At 23.4% G+C, this 17,720-nt stretch overlaps 1 protein-coding gene across 6 annotated transcripts in view; it reads right to left on the bottom strand.

The window, feature by feature from the left end:
• The window catches only part of vib (phosphatidylinositol transfer protein vib), a 78,484-nt gene that overhangs the window by 12,013 nt on the left and 48,751 nt on the right, over positions 1–17,720 (bottom strand). For all 6 annotated transcript variants that reach the window (XM_075289901.1, XM_075289895.1, XM_075289896.1 and 3 more), the window contains exons 3-5: positions 12,849–12,879; positions 3,946–4,057; positions 3,714–3,865 (exon numbers count right to left, since the gene is read on the bottom strand). In XM_075289901.1, the coding sequence (XP_075146016.1) occupies positions 3,714–3,865; positions 3,946–4,057; positions 12,849–12,879 (295 nt within the window). The remainder of the gene's footprint in view (positions 1–3,713; positions 3,866–3,945; positions 4,058–12,848; positions 12,880–17,720) is intronic.

A 17,720-nucleotide genomic window follows, 5' to 3' on the forward strand; every position in this document is an offset into this window, starting at 1 on the left:
ATTCCCTCTTTATTACTATATTTGGCTTGAGATCCCAGTATGGACCGAACACCAAACAGTTTTTCAGCGGTGGTTTTTACTCTCTCTCGCAATTATGACGGTAACACATATAGGTGTTCTAAAGCTTCTCGAGTGTTTCAATGCCAATAGCCTTCGCAATCGACTATAAAAGGGAGGTCCTTTGCGTGAACCATGTTCAGACCTACCCGGTATTTTGTTGATCCAGAGGCTCTCTTTTGTAGTGCTGGATTCACGGTTGCCACAGTTGGTAAAAATGGTAGATTTTTTTAACTGTTTGGTAGATTGGTAGAATTCTTTATGTTTTGGTAGATTTTGCAAAATATTCCTCTCCAACTAAGAGGTACAACATTTTCTATGGAAATAAAATTTTGACAAAATTTTCTATGGGCATAAAATTTTGACAATATTTTCGAAAAAAATAAAATTTTGACAAAATTTTCGAAAGAAATAAAATTTTGACAAAATTTTCGAAAGAAATAAAATTTTGACAAAATTTTTCTAGAGAAATAAAATTTGGACAAAATTTTCGAAAGAAATAAAATTTTGACAACATTTCCTATACAAAAAAAAATTGACAAAATTTTTCTATAGAAATAGAATAGACAGTTTTCTAGAGAAATAAAATTTTCACACAATTTTCTATAGAAATAACATTTTTTAAAAATTGTCTATAGAACAAAATTCTGAAATAAAATTTTGACAAAATTTTCTATAGAAATAAAATTTTCTATAGAAATAAAATTTTGACAAAATTTTCTATAGAAATAAGATCTTGCCAAATTTTCTATAGAATTAAATTTTGACAAAATTTTCTACAGAAATAAATTTTTTACAAAAATTTCTATAGAAATAAAATTTTGACAAAATTTTCTAAGAAATAAAATGTTGACACAGTTTTCTAGAGAAATAAAATTTTGACAAAATTTTCTATAGAAATAAGGTCTTGCCAAATTTTCTATAGAAATAAAATTTTGACAAAATTTTCTATAGAAATAAAATTTTGACAAAAATTTCTATAGAAATAAAATTTTGACAAAATTTTCTATAGAAATAAAATGTTGACACAGTTTTCAAGAGAAATAAAATGTTTACAAAATTTTTTTTATAGAAATTTTCAATAGAAGTAACATTTTGACAGAATTTTTTATAGAAATAAGATCTTGCCAAATTTTCTATAAAATAAAATTTTTACAAAATTTTCTATAGAAATAAAATCTAGACTAAATTTTCAATAGAAATAAAATTTTGACAAAATTTTCTATAGATATAAAAATTTTGACAAAATTTTCTATAGAAATAAAATTTTGACAAAATTTTCGAAAGAAATAAAATTTTGACAAAATTTTCTATAGAAATAAAATTTTGACAACATTTTCTATAGAAATAAAATTTCGACAAAATTTTCGAAAGAAATAAAATTGTGACAAAATTTTCTATACAAATAAAATTTTGATAAAATTTTCTATAGAAGTAATATATTGACAAAATTTTCTAATAAATAAAATTTTGACAACATTTTCTATAGAAATAAAATTTTGACAACATTTTCTATAGAAATAAAATTTTGACATTTTCTATAGAAATAAAATTTTGACAAAATTTTCTATAGAAATAAGATCTTGCCAAATTTTGTATAGAAATAAAATTTTGACAAAATTTTCTATAGAAATAAAATTTTACAAAAATTTCTATAGAAATAAAATTTTGACAAAATTTTCTATAGAAATAAAATTTTAACAAAATTTTCTATAGATACAAAATGTTGACACAGTTTTCTATAGAAATAAAATTTTGACAACATTTTCTATAGAAACAAAATGTTGACACAGTTTTCTAGAGAAATAAAATGTTTACAAAATTTTCTATAGAAATAAAATGTTTACAAATTTTTTTTGTTTTATAGAAATTTTCTATAGAAATAACATATTGACAGAATTTTCTATAGAAATAAGATCTTGCCAAATTTTCCATAATTTTTTTCCAACAATTTTTAAAAAATTTTCTATAGAAATAAAATTTAGACTAAATTTTCAATAGAAATAAAATTTTGACAAAATTTTCTATAGATATAAAAATTTTGACAAAATTTTCTATAGAAATAAAATTTTGACAAAATTTTCGAAAGAAATAAAATTTTGACATTTTCTATAGAAATAAAATGTTGACAACAATTTCTATAGAAATAAAATTTCGACAAAATTTTCGAAAGAAATAAAATGTTGACAAAATTTTCTATAGAAATAAAATTTTGACAAAATTTTCTAATAAATAAAATTTTGACAAAATTGTCTATAGGACAAAATTTTCTATAGAAATAAAATTTTTACAGAATTTTCTATAGAATTAAGATCTTGCCAAATTTTCTATAGAAATATAATTTTGACACAATTTTCTATAGAAATAGAATTTTGACAAAATTTTCTATAGAAATAAAATTTTGACAGAACTTTCTATAGAAATAGAATTTTTGACAAAATTTTCTATAGAAATAAAATGTTGACAAAATTTTCCATAAAAATAAAATTTTGACAAAAATTTTCAATAGAAATAAAATTTTGACCAAATTTTCTATAGAAATAAAATGTTGACAAAATTTCTAAAGACATAGTCGATACCGCCGACAATTCTTAGCTTTGGAACACCCTGTAAGATTCTTTACAAACACAAACATGTCGCCCGGATAAACTTATAGTCCGGACAGCGTATTATAGACGCATAAACACAATACGCCGAATACTGGATACTGGGCGTATGTCAGCCGGCATGAGACAGGGCAACGTGAATCTTCTTTTCATCCTAACATACATTAAGTATTTCTAAAATTAACCGACATTTTCCTTTCTGATGGTTTCATTTTTTATTGTACTCTGCATTTATTTGGAAGTGTTTTTTTTTTGTTAATGCAGTTTATTAGTATTCCCGATTCTAATTGCCATTTTTTGACAGCCTATTTCTGTATGTCGATCGAGCTCTATCGGTCGCGACATCAAATTTGTGAATTTTAGTAAATTTATATTATGGTAAACGGTTACTTCAGGCTCAACCGACTCCGAAAGGTGTGTCACAATAGCTATGAAATCAAGAAGCTTCAAAATACTTAGAAATATCTCCAGCATTAGTGACAGGAGATAAACCACCTTTGAATTTAATTTTTTAAGTTCGACCAAAACTGGAATTTAAAACCATGTACATATACAAAAAAAATATTTTTGTTTCACGAAATTATTTGGTTCAGTTAATTTTTAATTGGAAACCACTGAATTGGTAATATGAATCACCAAAGCTAATTAAAAAATAATTGATCCAATAAAACCTGTATTCCCATAATTACTATGTGGGATTAAAAGAGAGAGTGAGAGAGATTTCGATATATTTCTCAGACTAGTAATGATCGAAAATTTTCAGGGCCTCTATGTGGGAACTCTCCCGACAATAAAGTCAACATATATCGTCAATCACTATACTGATGTTCAAGTATTAGGATTCCGGCATTCGGAGACTGTGTGAGATGACCCTTTTTGATCACAAATTAATAAAAAATCTGAAAAAAAGATTGCCAGAACGGTGAGGGATTGCTCCGTGTTCATTATGTTCACTCATTTAGTTCACCAATTACAACTACAACCTATTGTCGTCTTAATTCTCTGCATTTCGTCCAACCTTCTTTACCGTTTTGGTCACTTAAAACATACCGTAATGACTGTTTTACAATATGGATAAGCATTCCAAGCCTCTTCGTGAATTTCCAGAGATCCTTTGGGGGCCAATAGTCTTATAAATGCTGGAACTTTTGATGCCAAATGATAAATTTTATATGTATACTGACCAGAACTATATTTGCCACCTAAAGGAGGAAGAAGAAGAAAATGATACACATTAAAAAATGGTGACAAAACTAAATATATGGAAAGTTTTTTTACTTACCCAATAATGGATGATCGGTAAATGGTTCATTTTTTAATACTTCAATACCTTCACCTCCTCCCGTTTCATTTTTCGAAGCTTCTGCTACGGAATAAAGTTGTGCTACTTGATACTGGATGATGGGGAAAAGAAAAAGAGATAAAAAGAAAAATAAAAATTAATTTAAAGAAAAGCAATTAAAATTTAGTGTCTTTATGATTTTTCTACTGAAATCTCGTCCGTTATAACAATCCAATTTACAGAAACAATATAAAATCATTTAAGTGACCATTCTAGAAAACAAATTTGAAATGGGGTCAAGTCCTTTAAATCGACACAATCGATTTATCTGTCTACATTCAATGAGTTGTGTCTTTTGTTTTATAGTTTCTTTCTAATCAACTCATCATCTACTCATAACTGGCATTCATAATCCTTGTCACTTGCCACCACACATCCTAATATTTACTACATACTTTTAGGGTTTACAACCAAAGAAATTGTGATTTGTGAACTTTTTTAATATTATTATTGACATCATAAAAAGTTAAAAAAATCATTTCTCGTGCGTTTCAAAGGCAGGGTTCAAAAGCCGACTCTACAAGCAAGGATTTTGAAGATTTTGAAAAAATTAATTTTGAGACCATTTTTCACAATCGGGGAATTAATCGAATTTACAGGTATCTACAAATTTGTATACTTTTTATAGCAATTAATTTAATTCGTCATTCATCCATACATCATCCCTATTTTCCCCTTTACTCTCAATATCCCAGCCCTACAATGAAAATGGCGATTGGTTATTGGTTCGGGACAAGTCTATTAATCACTATTACACCAAAACTCGACAATTACACATTGTTTTTTTTTTTTTTGGACTAAACAATTAATCGAAAGTGAAACCATTTTATCCCTATATTCCCGCTCTTTTCCCCTACATTCTTAATAACCTTCCCCTACAATTAAAAGGGCTTGGCTATTAAATATACATTCCCTTTACTCGGATATCCTGCATACATTGTTCTTGACCTCATCGTAACATTGAGCAAAAAGGTTGTAGGTGGTCGGTCAATTGTAGCCCACATGAAATGTATTTTGAATAAATATGAAAAACACGTGCAAAAAAATATGAAAAGCCGTCTTATTTCAAAACAATGAATGAGTGTTGAGTGAGTGAACACTGGTAGTCAGTCAACATTGTCACATAAACTTTTCCTAAATCGTGAGTGGGTGTGAGGGTAGATGGGTTAATACAAAGTAGAAATGTGACCTTATTTGTGAAATGTCGTCATTGTTGAATAGTTGACGGGTTTTATACAAAGTTGTATTGAGTGGCTTTTGACACGAATAGTTTTTCCATCTAACTTGAATCTATAGATTTTAGTTGATTATAAGACAACATTTTTTATAGCATTAAAATTTGGCAAATATTTTCTATAGAAATAAAATTTTGCAAAAATTTTCTATAGCTATAAAAAATTTGACAAAATTTTCTATAGCTATAAAAATTTTGACAAAATTTGCTATAGATATAAAGGGTTATTTGTTAAGAGCTTGATAACTTTAAAAAAAAAAAAAAACGCATAAAATTTGCAAAATCTCATCGGTTCTTTATTTGAAACGTTAGATTGGTCCATGACATTTACTTTTTGAAGATAATTTCATTTAAATGTTGACCGCGGCTGCGTCTTAGGTGGTCCATTCGGAAAGTCCAATTTTGGGCAACTTTTTCGAGCATTTCGGCCGGAATAGCCCGAATTTCTTCGGAAATGTTGTCTTCCAAAGCTGGAATAGTTGCTGGCTTATTTCTGTAGACTTTAGACTTGACGTAGCCCCACAAAAAATAGTCTAAAGGCGTCAAATCGCATGATCTTGGTGGCCAACTTACCGGTCCATTTCTTGAGGTGAATTGTTCTCCGAAGTTTTCCCTCAAAATGGCCATAGAATCGCGAGCTGTGTGGCATGTAGCGCCATCTTGTTGAAACCACATGTCAACCAAGTTCAGTTCTTCCATTTTTGGCAACAAAAAGTTTGTTAGCATCGAACGATAGCGATCGCCATTCACCGTAACGTTGCGTCCAACAGCATCTTTGAAAAAATACGGTCCAATGATTCCACCAGCGTACAAACCACACCAAACAGTGCATTTTTCGGGATGCATGGGCAGTTCTTGAACGGCTTCTGGTTGCTCTTCACTCCAAATGCGGCAATTTTGCTTATTTACGTAGCCATTCAACCAGAAATGAGCCTCATCGCTGAACAAAATTTGTCGATAAAAAAGCGGATTTTCTGCCAACTTTTCTAGGGCCCATTCACTGAAAATTCGACGTTGTGGCAGATCGTAAGTCTATTCATGATGAAATGTCAAAGCATACTGAGCATCTTTCTCTTTGACACCATGTCTGAAATCCCACGTGATCTGTCAAATACTAATGCATGAAAATCCTAACCTCAAAAGAATCACCCTTTACAAATTTTGCAAACATTTTTTACACAAAAATAAAAAAAATTGACAAAATTTGCTATAGATATACAAATTTTGAGAAAATTTTCTATGGGAAAAAATTTTGAGAAAATTTTCTATAGGAAAAAATTTTGACAAAATTACAATTTTAATAAAATTTTTTTTTTTTTATAGAAATAAAATGTTGTCAAAATTTTCTATAGAAATAAAATTTTAAAAAAAATCTATAGAAATAAAATTTTGCGAAAATTTTCTATAACAATAAAAATTTTGACAAAATTTTCTATAGCAATAAAAATTTTGACAAAATTTGCTATAGAAATAAAATTTTGCAAAAATTTTCTGTATAAATGTAATTTTGCAAACAATTTTCTATAGAAATAAAATTTTGCGAAAATTTTCTATAGCAAACAAATTTAATATAGAAATAAAATTTTGCAAAAATTTTCTGTATAAATGTAATTTTGCAAACAATTTTCTATAGAAATAAAATTTTGCGAAAATTTTCTATAGCAATAAAAATTTTGACAACATTTTTTATAGAAATAAAATTTTGATAAAATTTTCTGTAGAAATAAAATTTTGACAAAATTTTCTTTAGAAATAAAATTTGGACAAAATTTCCAATGGAAATAAAATTTTGAGAAATTTTCTATAGAAATAAAATTTTGAGAAAATTCGCTATAGAAATACTATTTTGACAAAAATTGTTATAGAAATAAAATTTTGCAAAAATTTTCTATAGAAATAAAATGCTGCGAAAATTTTCTATAGCAATAAAATTTTTGACAACATTTTTTATAGAAATAAAATTTTGATAAAATTTTCTATAGAAATACAATTTAGACAAAATTTTCTATAGAAATAAAAATTTGCAAAAATTTTCTATAGAGATGAAATTTGAAAAAATGTTCTATAAAAATTAAATTTTGCAAAAAATATTCTATAGCAATAAAAATTTTGACAAAATTTTCTATAGAAATACAATTTTGACAAAATTTGTTATAGAAATAACATTTTGCAAAAATGTTCTATAGAAATAAAATGCTGCGAAAATTTTCTATAGCAATAAAAATTTTTGACAACATTTTTTATAGAAATAAAATTTTGATAAAATTTTCTATAGAAATACAATTTAGACAAAATTTTCTATAGAAATAAAATTTTGCAAAAATTTTCTATAAAGATGAAATTTGAAAAAATGTTCTATAAAAATTAAATTTTGCAAAAATGTTCTATAGAGATGAAATTTTGAAGAAAATGTTCTATAGAAATACAATTTTGCAAAAATTTTCTATAGCAATAAAAATTTTGACAAAATTTTCTATTGAAATAAAATTGTGACAAATTTTCTATAGAAATACAATTTTGACAAAATTCTCTATAGAAATAAAATTTTGCAAAAATTTTCTATAGCAATAAAAATCTTTGACTAAAATTTCTATAGAATAAAATTTTCTATAGCAATAAAACTTTTGACAAAATTTTCTATAGATATAAAAATTTTGATAAAATTTTCTATAGAAATAAAATTTTGCAAAAATTTTCTATAGAAATAAAATTTTGCAAAAATTTTCTATAGAAATAAAATTTTGCGAAAACTTTCTATAGCAATAACAAATTTGCAAAATTTTCTATAGAAATGAAATTTTACAAAAATTTTCTATAGAGATGAAATTTTGAAAAAATTTTCTATAGAAATAAAATTTTGCGAAAATTTTCTATACCAATAAAAAATTTTGACAAAATATTCTATAGTCGTAACATTTTGATAAAAGTTTTTATAATCGTAACATTTTGATAAATTTTTCTATAGAAATACAATTTTGACAAAATTTTCTATAGAAATAAAATTTTGACAAAATTTTCTATAGAAATAAAATTTTGACAAAATTTTCTATAGAAATAAAATTTTGACAAAATTTTCTATAGAAATAAAATTTTGACAAAATTTTCTATAGAAATAAAATTTTGAAAAAATTTTCTATAGAAATAAAATTTTGACAAAATGTTCTATAGAAATAAAATTTTGACAAAATTTTCTATAGAAATAAAAATTTTAACAAAATTTTCTCTTAATATTTTTTAAATAGAGCCAGTGTCTCAGCTTAGTTCTCAATGGCAAATTTTAAATTCGAAGCTATCTTCATCCACTTTCTGTTTGATGATATGATTAAAATCCTTAACCTTAACCAGATGGGATATAATTTTTTATATACATATTAAATAGAGATCTCTCGTATACGCTTGGAATTATACATCAGATGTTGATATTATCTTTCGGAACTTAATGAAATCAAAAACCCGTCACAAACCCGATGCATAATCTGCTAAAAGTAGTACAAAATGATATGGCAATTTTTGCAATATGAAGGCAATATAAAATATAGAAAAAATTCGGACCGGTTTTCTATTGGCTTCAAAAAGCATATTTCAAATACATATACGTCACCGATAACTCGTTTTTCATTAATTTTTATAGTCCAAAGCTCGAAATTATTCAATTTTCATATATTCCTAATCATATATCTCCAGAGCGAGTGTTTTTTTATATAAAGTTCAATAATGACATCTTATTTTTTCGCAATACAATAAAATAAATAAAATTTTGTCAAAACTTTATTTCTATAGAAAATTTTGTCAAATTGTATTTCTATGGAAAATGTTGTCAACATTTTACTTCTATAGAAAATTTTGTCAAAATTTTATTTCTATGGATAATTTTATCACAGTTTTATAATTTTAATATAGAAAATTTTGTGCAAAATTTTATTTCTATAGAAATTGTTCTCAAAATTTTATGTCTATAGAAAATTTTCTCAAAATTTTATTTTTATACAAAATTTTCTCAAAATTTTATTTCTACATACAATTTTTCCAAAATTGTTTTTCTATAGAACATTTTGCAAAATTTTATTTCTATAAAAATTTTGGCAACATTTTATTTCTATAGAAAATGTTTTCAAAATTTCATGTCTATAGAAACTTTTGTCAAAATTTTATTTCTATAGAAATTTTTTTCAAAATTTTATTTCTATAGAAAATTTTGTCAAAATAGAAAATATTCTCAAAATTTTATTTCTATCGAAAATTTTGTCAAGATTTTATTTCTGTAGAAAATTTCGTCACGATTTTATTTCTGTAGAAAATTTTGTCAATTTTTTTTCTATAGAAAATTTTGTCAAATTTTTTTTTCTATAGAAAATTTTGTCAAAAAAAATTTTTTTTATAAAAAATTTCGTCAATATTTTATTTCTACAGAAAATTTGGTGAATATTTTATTTTTATAGAAAATTTTGTCAAAATTTTATTTCTATAGAAAATTTTGTCAAAATTTTACTTCTATAGAAGATTTGGCCAAAATTTTATTTCTATAGAAAATTTTGTCAATATTTTATTTTTATAGAAAATTTTGTCAAAATTTTATATCTATAAAAATTTTTGTCAAAATTTTATTTTTATAGAAAATTTAGTCAAAATTTTATTTCTATAGAAAATTTTCTCAAAATTTTATTTTTATAGACAATTTTCTCAAAATTTTATTTCTATAGAAAATTTTCTCAAAATTTATTTTTATAGACAATATTCTCAAAATTTTATTTCTATCGAAAATTTTGTCAAGATTTTATTTCTGTAGAAAATTTTGTCAATTTTTTTTTCTATAGAAAATTTTGTCAATTTTTTTTTCTATAGAAAATTTTGTCAAAATTTTTTTTCTATAGAAAATTTTGTCAAAAAAAATTTTTTCTATAGAAAATTTTGTAAAAAAAAATTTTTATACAAAATTTTGTCAATATTTTATTTCTGCAGAAAATTTGGTCAATATTTTATTTTTATAGAAAATTTTGTCAAAATTTAATTTCGATAGAAAATTTTGTCAAAATTTTATTTCTATAGAAGATTTGGCCAGAATTTTATTTCTATAGAAAATTTTGTCAATATTTTATTTTTATAGAAAATTTTGTATAAATTTTATTTCTATAAAAATTTTTGTCAAAATTTTATTTTTATAGACAATTTTCTCAAAATTTTATTTCTATAGAAAATTTTCTCAAAATTTTTTTTTATAGACAATTTTCTCAAAATTTTATTTCCATAGAAAATTTTCTCAAAGTTTTATTTTTATAGACAATTCTTTCAAAATTTTATTTCTATAGATATTTTATCAAAATTTTATTTCTATAGAAGATTTGGCCAAAATTTTATTTCTATAGAAAATTTTGTCAATATTTTATTTTTATAGAAAATTTTGTCAAAATTTTATTTCTATAAAAATTTTTGTCAAAATTTTATTTTTATGGAAAATTTAGCCAAATTTTATTTCTATAGAAAATTTTCTCAAAATTTTATTTTTATAGACAATTTTCTCAAAATTTTATTCCTATAGAAAATTTTCTCAAGATTTATTTTTATAGACAATTTTCTCAAAATTTTATTTCCATAGAAAATTTTCTCAAAGTTTTATTTTTATAGACAATTCTTTCAAAATTTTATTTCTATAGAAAATTTTATCAAAATTTTATTTCTATAGAATTTTTTTTTCCAAAATTTTATTTCAATAGAAAAATTTCTCAAATTTTTATTTCTGTAGAAAATTTTGGCAACATTTTATTTAATTTCAAATTGGGCCAATAGACAATAAATGTAATAAGTCTATATAAGCTTTGTTATTTTTCGGAAAAAGCGTGCATCTTTAAACTCATGCTAACATTAACTTAGTTTTATTATAAAAAATGGCATTCAATGAAGTTCAATTTTCACAAGGTGAAAATGAAAATGAACTCATTTTGCTCATAAAACACTTTACTTTGCTTTAGAGTCCTAAAAAAAAAAACCCTGCCCTGTTTTCACGAGATCTAGATTCCGTAGCATGGGGGTTGATTCAGAATCTTCTTAATGCCTTTCGGTCTCAACTTAATTCCATCTTTAATGCCTTCCCCAACTATGTAGATTATTCATCATCTTTTAATGAAAACTGTGAACTATACTGGAGGCAAACAATTATCCTCTTGATTTGATTGAACTCTTTAGTCTGACTAAACGAATCTTTATTAGATCGATTGGAAACAAAAACAATATTGTTGGCTTTATGTATGTACTAGATGGGGTGACATGTTGGTTAAATGTAGAACATCAAATGTCCATAGCATATACCCTCATGCATGTTCTGTCGTCGATTATAGATGATGTGGAAAAAATTAATTACAGTGGAATATGAATAAAACATAAACATTTAAGGATTTTTTTTCTATAGAAAATTTTTGCAAAATGATATATCTATACACAATTTTCTCAAAATTTTATTTCTATAGAAAATTTTTGCAAAATTTTATTGCTATAGAAAATTTTGTCAGAATTTTATTTCTATAGCAAATTTTTGCAAAATTTTATTTCTATAGAAAATTTTTTCAACATTTTATTTCTTTAAAAAATTTTGTCAAAATGTTATTTCTATAGAAAATGTTGTCAACATTTTATTTCTATAGTAAATTTTGACAAAATTTTATTTTTATAGAGAATTTTCTCAAATTTTATTTCTATAGAAAATTTTCTCACAATTTTATTTCTATAGAAAATTTTGTGAAAATATTATTTCTATAGAAAATTTTGTCAACATTTTATTTCTATAGAAAATTTTGTTAAAATTTTATTTCTATAGAACATTTTGTCAACATTTTATTTCTATAGAAAATTTTTTGACAATTTGATTTCTATAGAAAATTTTGTGACAATTCTATTTTTATATAAAATTTTTACAAAATTTTATTTCTATAGAAAATTTTGTCAAAATTTTATTTCTATAGAAAATTTTTGCAAAATTTTATTTCTATAGCAAATTTTCTCAAATTTTTATTTCTATAGAAAATTTTGTTAAAATTTTATTTCTATAGAAAATGTTGTCAAAATTTTATTTCTATAGAAAATTTTGTCAAATTTTTATTTCTATAGAAAATTTTGTCAAATTTTTATTTCTATAGAAAATTTTGTCAAAATTTTATTTCTATAAAAAATTATCTCAAAATTGTATTTCAGTAACTATTTTCCACTGTCTTGCATACATTCATATTATCAGCAACAAACTATCGTCCTACATATTTGGTACTTGTTGTTAGTTTGTCTATATGTATTGAGATATTTATATGTAGGTTTATATACTGGTACACATGTTTGTATGAATGTATGTAAAGAAATGTCGGTTAATGTCATTTTGTTGTCACAATTGTATCCGCATCCGTCGTCGTTAGGGTTATCTGATTGTGTGTATGTGTGTTTTGGAACTCTTTCATCAGGTCTATGTCATGGTCTATATAGGTGGGGAAAGGGAAATAGGGGGGTGTAAAAACACCCCGCACTATGACATATATACATCATCGGTTTCATAGGCCATGGATTCATAAGTTTGTTGGGTCTGTTAAAGTCTGTTGGTTTTAATATGATGGTTGGTGGTATCAATACAAACCTCATCAACAGTTAATGGCAAAGTGACTCGGCTGAAAAGAGAAACAAGAAAAAATGGGAAAATTTTAATTAGAAAATGAAAATATATAAAAATTGAGAGAGAAATTAAAAATATAATGAACATTTTTGTTTGCAAATCTATGACTGAGGACTATGAGGATATCGAAATGTTCCTTTTGCCTTGTGCCTTTCAAGGATTATGTGGCTTAACGTGATAAATTCCAACCCTATAGATAACTGGGAATTAGTTCCCGGTATTTTGTATAAGATGGCAGTTGAAATTATAAATAAACAACGCTGACGGATAGAGATATCCATTATACAAAGGTTGTGTAATTTTATCCTTTATTCAAAGAAAATGTTGGAAGACAAAACTTCACCCCCAAAAACGGTTGCCGCAGTTGGTAAAATTCTACCAAAAAAATGGTAGATTTTTTACTGTTTGGTAAATTTATAGAATTCTTGGTGTTTTGGTAGATTTTGCAAATAAGAGGTACTTCACAAAATTTCTACAGAAATAAACTTTTGACAAAATTTTTAATGGAAATAAAATTTTGCAAAAATGTTCTATAGAAATAAAATTTTGAAAAAATTTTCTATAGAAATAAAATTTTGCAAAAATTTTCTATAGAAATAAATTTTGACAAAATTTTTAATAGAAATAAAATTTTGACAAAATTTTTAATAGAAATAAAATTTTGACAAAATTTTCTATAGAAATAAAATTTTGACAAAATTTTCTATAGAAATAAAATTTTGACAAAATTTTCTATAGAAATAAAATTTTGACATAATTTTCTATAGAAATAAAATTTTGACATAATTTTCTATAGAAATAAAATTTTTACATAATTTTCTATAGAAATAAAATTTTGACAAACTTTTCTTTAGAAATAAAATTTTGACAAATTTTCTATAGAAATAAAACTTTTACAAAATTTCCTATAGAGATAAAATTTTAACAAAATTTTCTATAGAAATACATTTTTGATAAAATTTTCTATAGAAATAAAATTTTGACAAAATTTTCCATAGAAATAAAATTTTGACAAAATTTTCTATAGAAATAAAATTTTGACAAAATTTTCTATAGAAATAAAATTTTGACAAAATTTTCTATAGAAATAAAATTTTGACACAATTTTCTATAGAAATAAAATTTTGACAAAATTTTTAATGGAAATAAAATTTTGCAAAAATTTTCTATAGAAATAAAATTTTGACAAAATTTTCTATAGAAATAAAATTTTGACAAAATTTTTTATAGATATAAAAGTTTGATAAAATTTTCTATAGTAATAAAATTTTGAAAAAATTTTCTATAGGAATAAAATTTTGACAAAATTTTCTATAGAAATAAAATTTTGACAAAATTTTCTATAGAAATAAAATTTTGACAAAACTTTCTATAGAAATAAAAATTTTTACAAAATCTTCTATAGAAATAAATTTTTGACAAAACTTTCTATAGAAATAAATTTATGACAAAATTTTCTATAGAAATAAATTTTTGACAAAATTTCCTATAGAAATAAATTTTTGACAAAATTCTCTATAGAAATAAAATTTTGAAAAAAAAATTTCTGTTGAAATAAAATTTTGACAAAATTTTCTATAGAAATAAAATTTTAACAAAATTTTCTATAGAAATAAAATTTTGACAAAATTTTCTATAGAAATAAAATTTTGACATAATTTTCTATAGAAATAAAATTTTGACAAAATTTTGAATGGAAATAAAATTTTGCAAAAATTTTCTATAGAAATAAAATTTTGACAACATTTTCTATAGAAATAAAATTTTGACAAAATTTTCTATAGAAATAAAATTTTGACAAAATTTTCTATAGAAATAAAATTTTGACAAAATTTTCTATAGAAATAAAAATTTTTACAAAATCTTCTATAGAAATAAATTTTTGACAAAACTTTCTATAGAAATAAATTTATGACAAAATTTTCTATAGAAATAAATTTTTGACAAAATTTTCTATAGAAATAAATTTTTGACAAAATTCTCTATAGAAATAAAATTTTGAAAAAAAATGTCTGTTGAAATAAAATTTTGAAAAAATTTTCTATAGAAAAAAATTTGACAAACGTTTCTTTAGAAAAAAATTTTTGATAAAATTTTCTATAGAAATAAATATTTGACAAAACTTCTAAAGAAACCAAGTGATGAAGAAATATTCTATAGTAATAAAATCTTGAGAAACAATTTCTATAAAAATAAAATCTTGAGAAAATTTTCTATAGAAATGAAATTTTGACAAAATTTTCTATTGAAATAAAATTTTAACAAAATTTCCTATAGAAATAAAATTTTGACAAAATTTTCTATAGAAATAATAAAATGTTGACAAAATTTTCTATAGAAATAAAATTTTGACAAAATTTTCTACAGAAATAAAAATTTGACAAACAAAAAATTGGATTTCCATCACCCTTTTCTCTCGAATGTTTTTTTTTTTCAAAGATTCTTTTGCTTCGAACAATCTTCGTACCCTCCTTACTCTCCACTTCTAATGAAAAGACATATTTTTGCGAGTCTAGGGCAAAAGAACTACTCAAAGAATAGTTCTATAATTTTATTTTTATTAAATATCCCACTTCTATTTATTGTAAATGTTCTTCACTATATATTAAAGCTCTTATAAGGTTACATTTCAATTTGGAAGAAACAATGAATTCAATGAAACCATTTTACCCCATTTGGAAAACAACTGATGTTTACACAACTCTCACATTTCCTTTAAATTGCATGTGAAAACTTTTCCCCATTTTTTCCTAGTAATATCCATACTTGTGCACTCTATTAAAATTATACTGGAAAAAGTTTTGATATTCGTTGCAGAAGAAGAACATTATTATAATAATGAAACAACAAAAAAAAACAACGAAGGTGACATGAACTTCTCTAATTTAATTGCAGCAAGTGCTTATTATCATCTCCGACAGCTTGAAGCGGTCGGGATGACAATGTGAAGCGGAAGGTTAAAAATATTACATTCAAAATAAAGTTTACTTGGATCCACAAATGTTGACTTTCCCTTAAGGATGATTTCGGTATTGATTCCGAGCCACAGATGAGACTTATTTAAAATAGACATAAAATTTTCTATAGAAATAAAATTGACAAAATTTTCTATAGAAATAAAATTTTGACAAAATTTTCTATAGAAATAAAATTGACAAAACTTTCTATAGAAATAAAATTTTGACAAAATTTTCTGTAGAAATAAAATTTTGACAAAATTTTCTATAGAAATAAGATTTTGACAACATTTTCTGTAGAAATAAAATTTTATATTTGTTGTTTTGATCTCAGCTTAAAAACCAATGCGTTGACTAAACTACAAGAGTAGCTTAACCAACAGAGGAAAACAATGTTTGTATAATTTATTTGGGCAAAGCCGTATAAACTGCAACCTGGTTGGATGGACGCTCGTTTCGGAATTACCACATTTCTCATCAGCATCTTCTACTTGCAGCAAAACTATCAACCAATGATAAGAATAAATTCTGGTAGTTCACCAAACCCAAATTGAACCACACTTGAACCATCCGAAAAAAGGTTTATGATAGTCGGCTTTTGTCCAATGCTGATGATGGATGAGGAATGTGGTAATTTCTTTGCCCAAAATAAATTTGATAAGCATTCTTTTCCTCTGTTGGTTAAGCTACTCTTGTAGTTTAGTCAACGCAATGGTTTTTAAGCTGCGAGCAAGCAAAACAACAAAAATGATTGAAGTACAAACCAACAATAACAAAACAAAACACAAATTTTCTATAGAAATAAAATCTTGACAATATTTTCTATAGAAATAAAATCTTGACAAAAATTTCTATAGAAATCATATTCTAACAAAATTTTCTATAGAAATAAACTTTTGACAAAATTTTCTATAGAAATAAAATTTTAACAAAATTTTCTATAAACATAAAATATTGACAATATTTTCTATAGCAATAAACTTTTGACAAAATTTTCTATAGAGATTAAATTTTGACAAAATTTTCTATAGAAATTAAATTTTGACAAAATTTTCTATAGAAATAAAATTTTGACAAAATTTTCTATAGAAATAAAATTTTGACAAAAATTTTCTATGGAAATAAAATTTTGACAAAATTTTCTATCGAAACAAAATTCTGACAAAATTTTCTATAGAAATAAAATTTTGACCACATTTTCTATAGAAATAAACTTTTGACAAAATTTTCTATAGAAATAAAATCTTGACAAAATTTTCTAAAGAAATAAAATTTTGACAAAATTTTCTATAGAAATTAAATTTTGACAAAATTTTCTATAGTAATAAAATTTTGACAAAATTTTCTATAGAAATTAAATTTTGACAAAATTTTCTATAGAAATAAATTTTGACAAAATTTTCTATAGAAATAAAATATTGACAAAATTTTCTATAGAAATAACATTTTAACAAAAATTTCTATAGAAATAAAATTTTGACAAAATTTTTTATAGCAATAAAATTTTTACAAAATTTTCTATAGAAATAAAATTTTGACAAAATTTTCTATAGAAATAAAATTCTGACAAAATTTTCTATAGAAATAAATTTTGACAAAATGTTCTATAAAAATAAAATCTTGAGAAAATTTTCTATAGAAATAAAATTTTGACAAAATCTTCTATAGAAATAAACTTTTGACAAAATTTTCTATAGAAATAAAATCTTGACAAAATTTTCTATAGAATAAAATTTTAACAAAATTTTCTATAGAAATAAAATTTTGACAAAATTTTCTATAGTAATAAAATTTTGACAAAATTTTCTATAGCAATAAAATTTTGACAAAAATTTTGTATAGAAATTAAATTTTGACAAAATTTTCTATAAACATAAAA

Source organism: Haematobia irritans, chromosome 1 (assembly GCF_050003625.1).
Source record: "Haematobia irritans isolate KBUSLIRL chromosome 1, ASM5000362v1, whole genome shotgun sequence".
Classification (NCBI taxonomy): Eukaryota; Metazoa; Arthropoda; class Insecta; order Diptera; family Muscidae; genus Haematobia; species Haematobia irritans.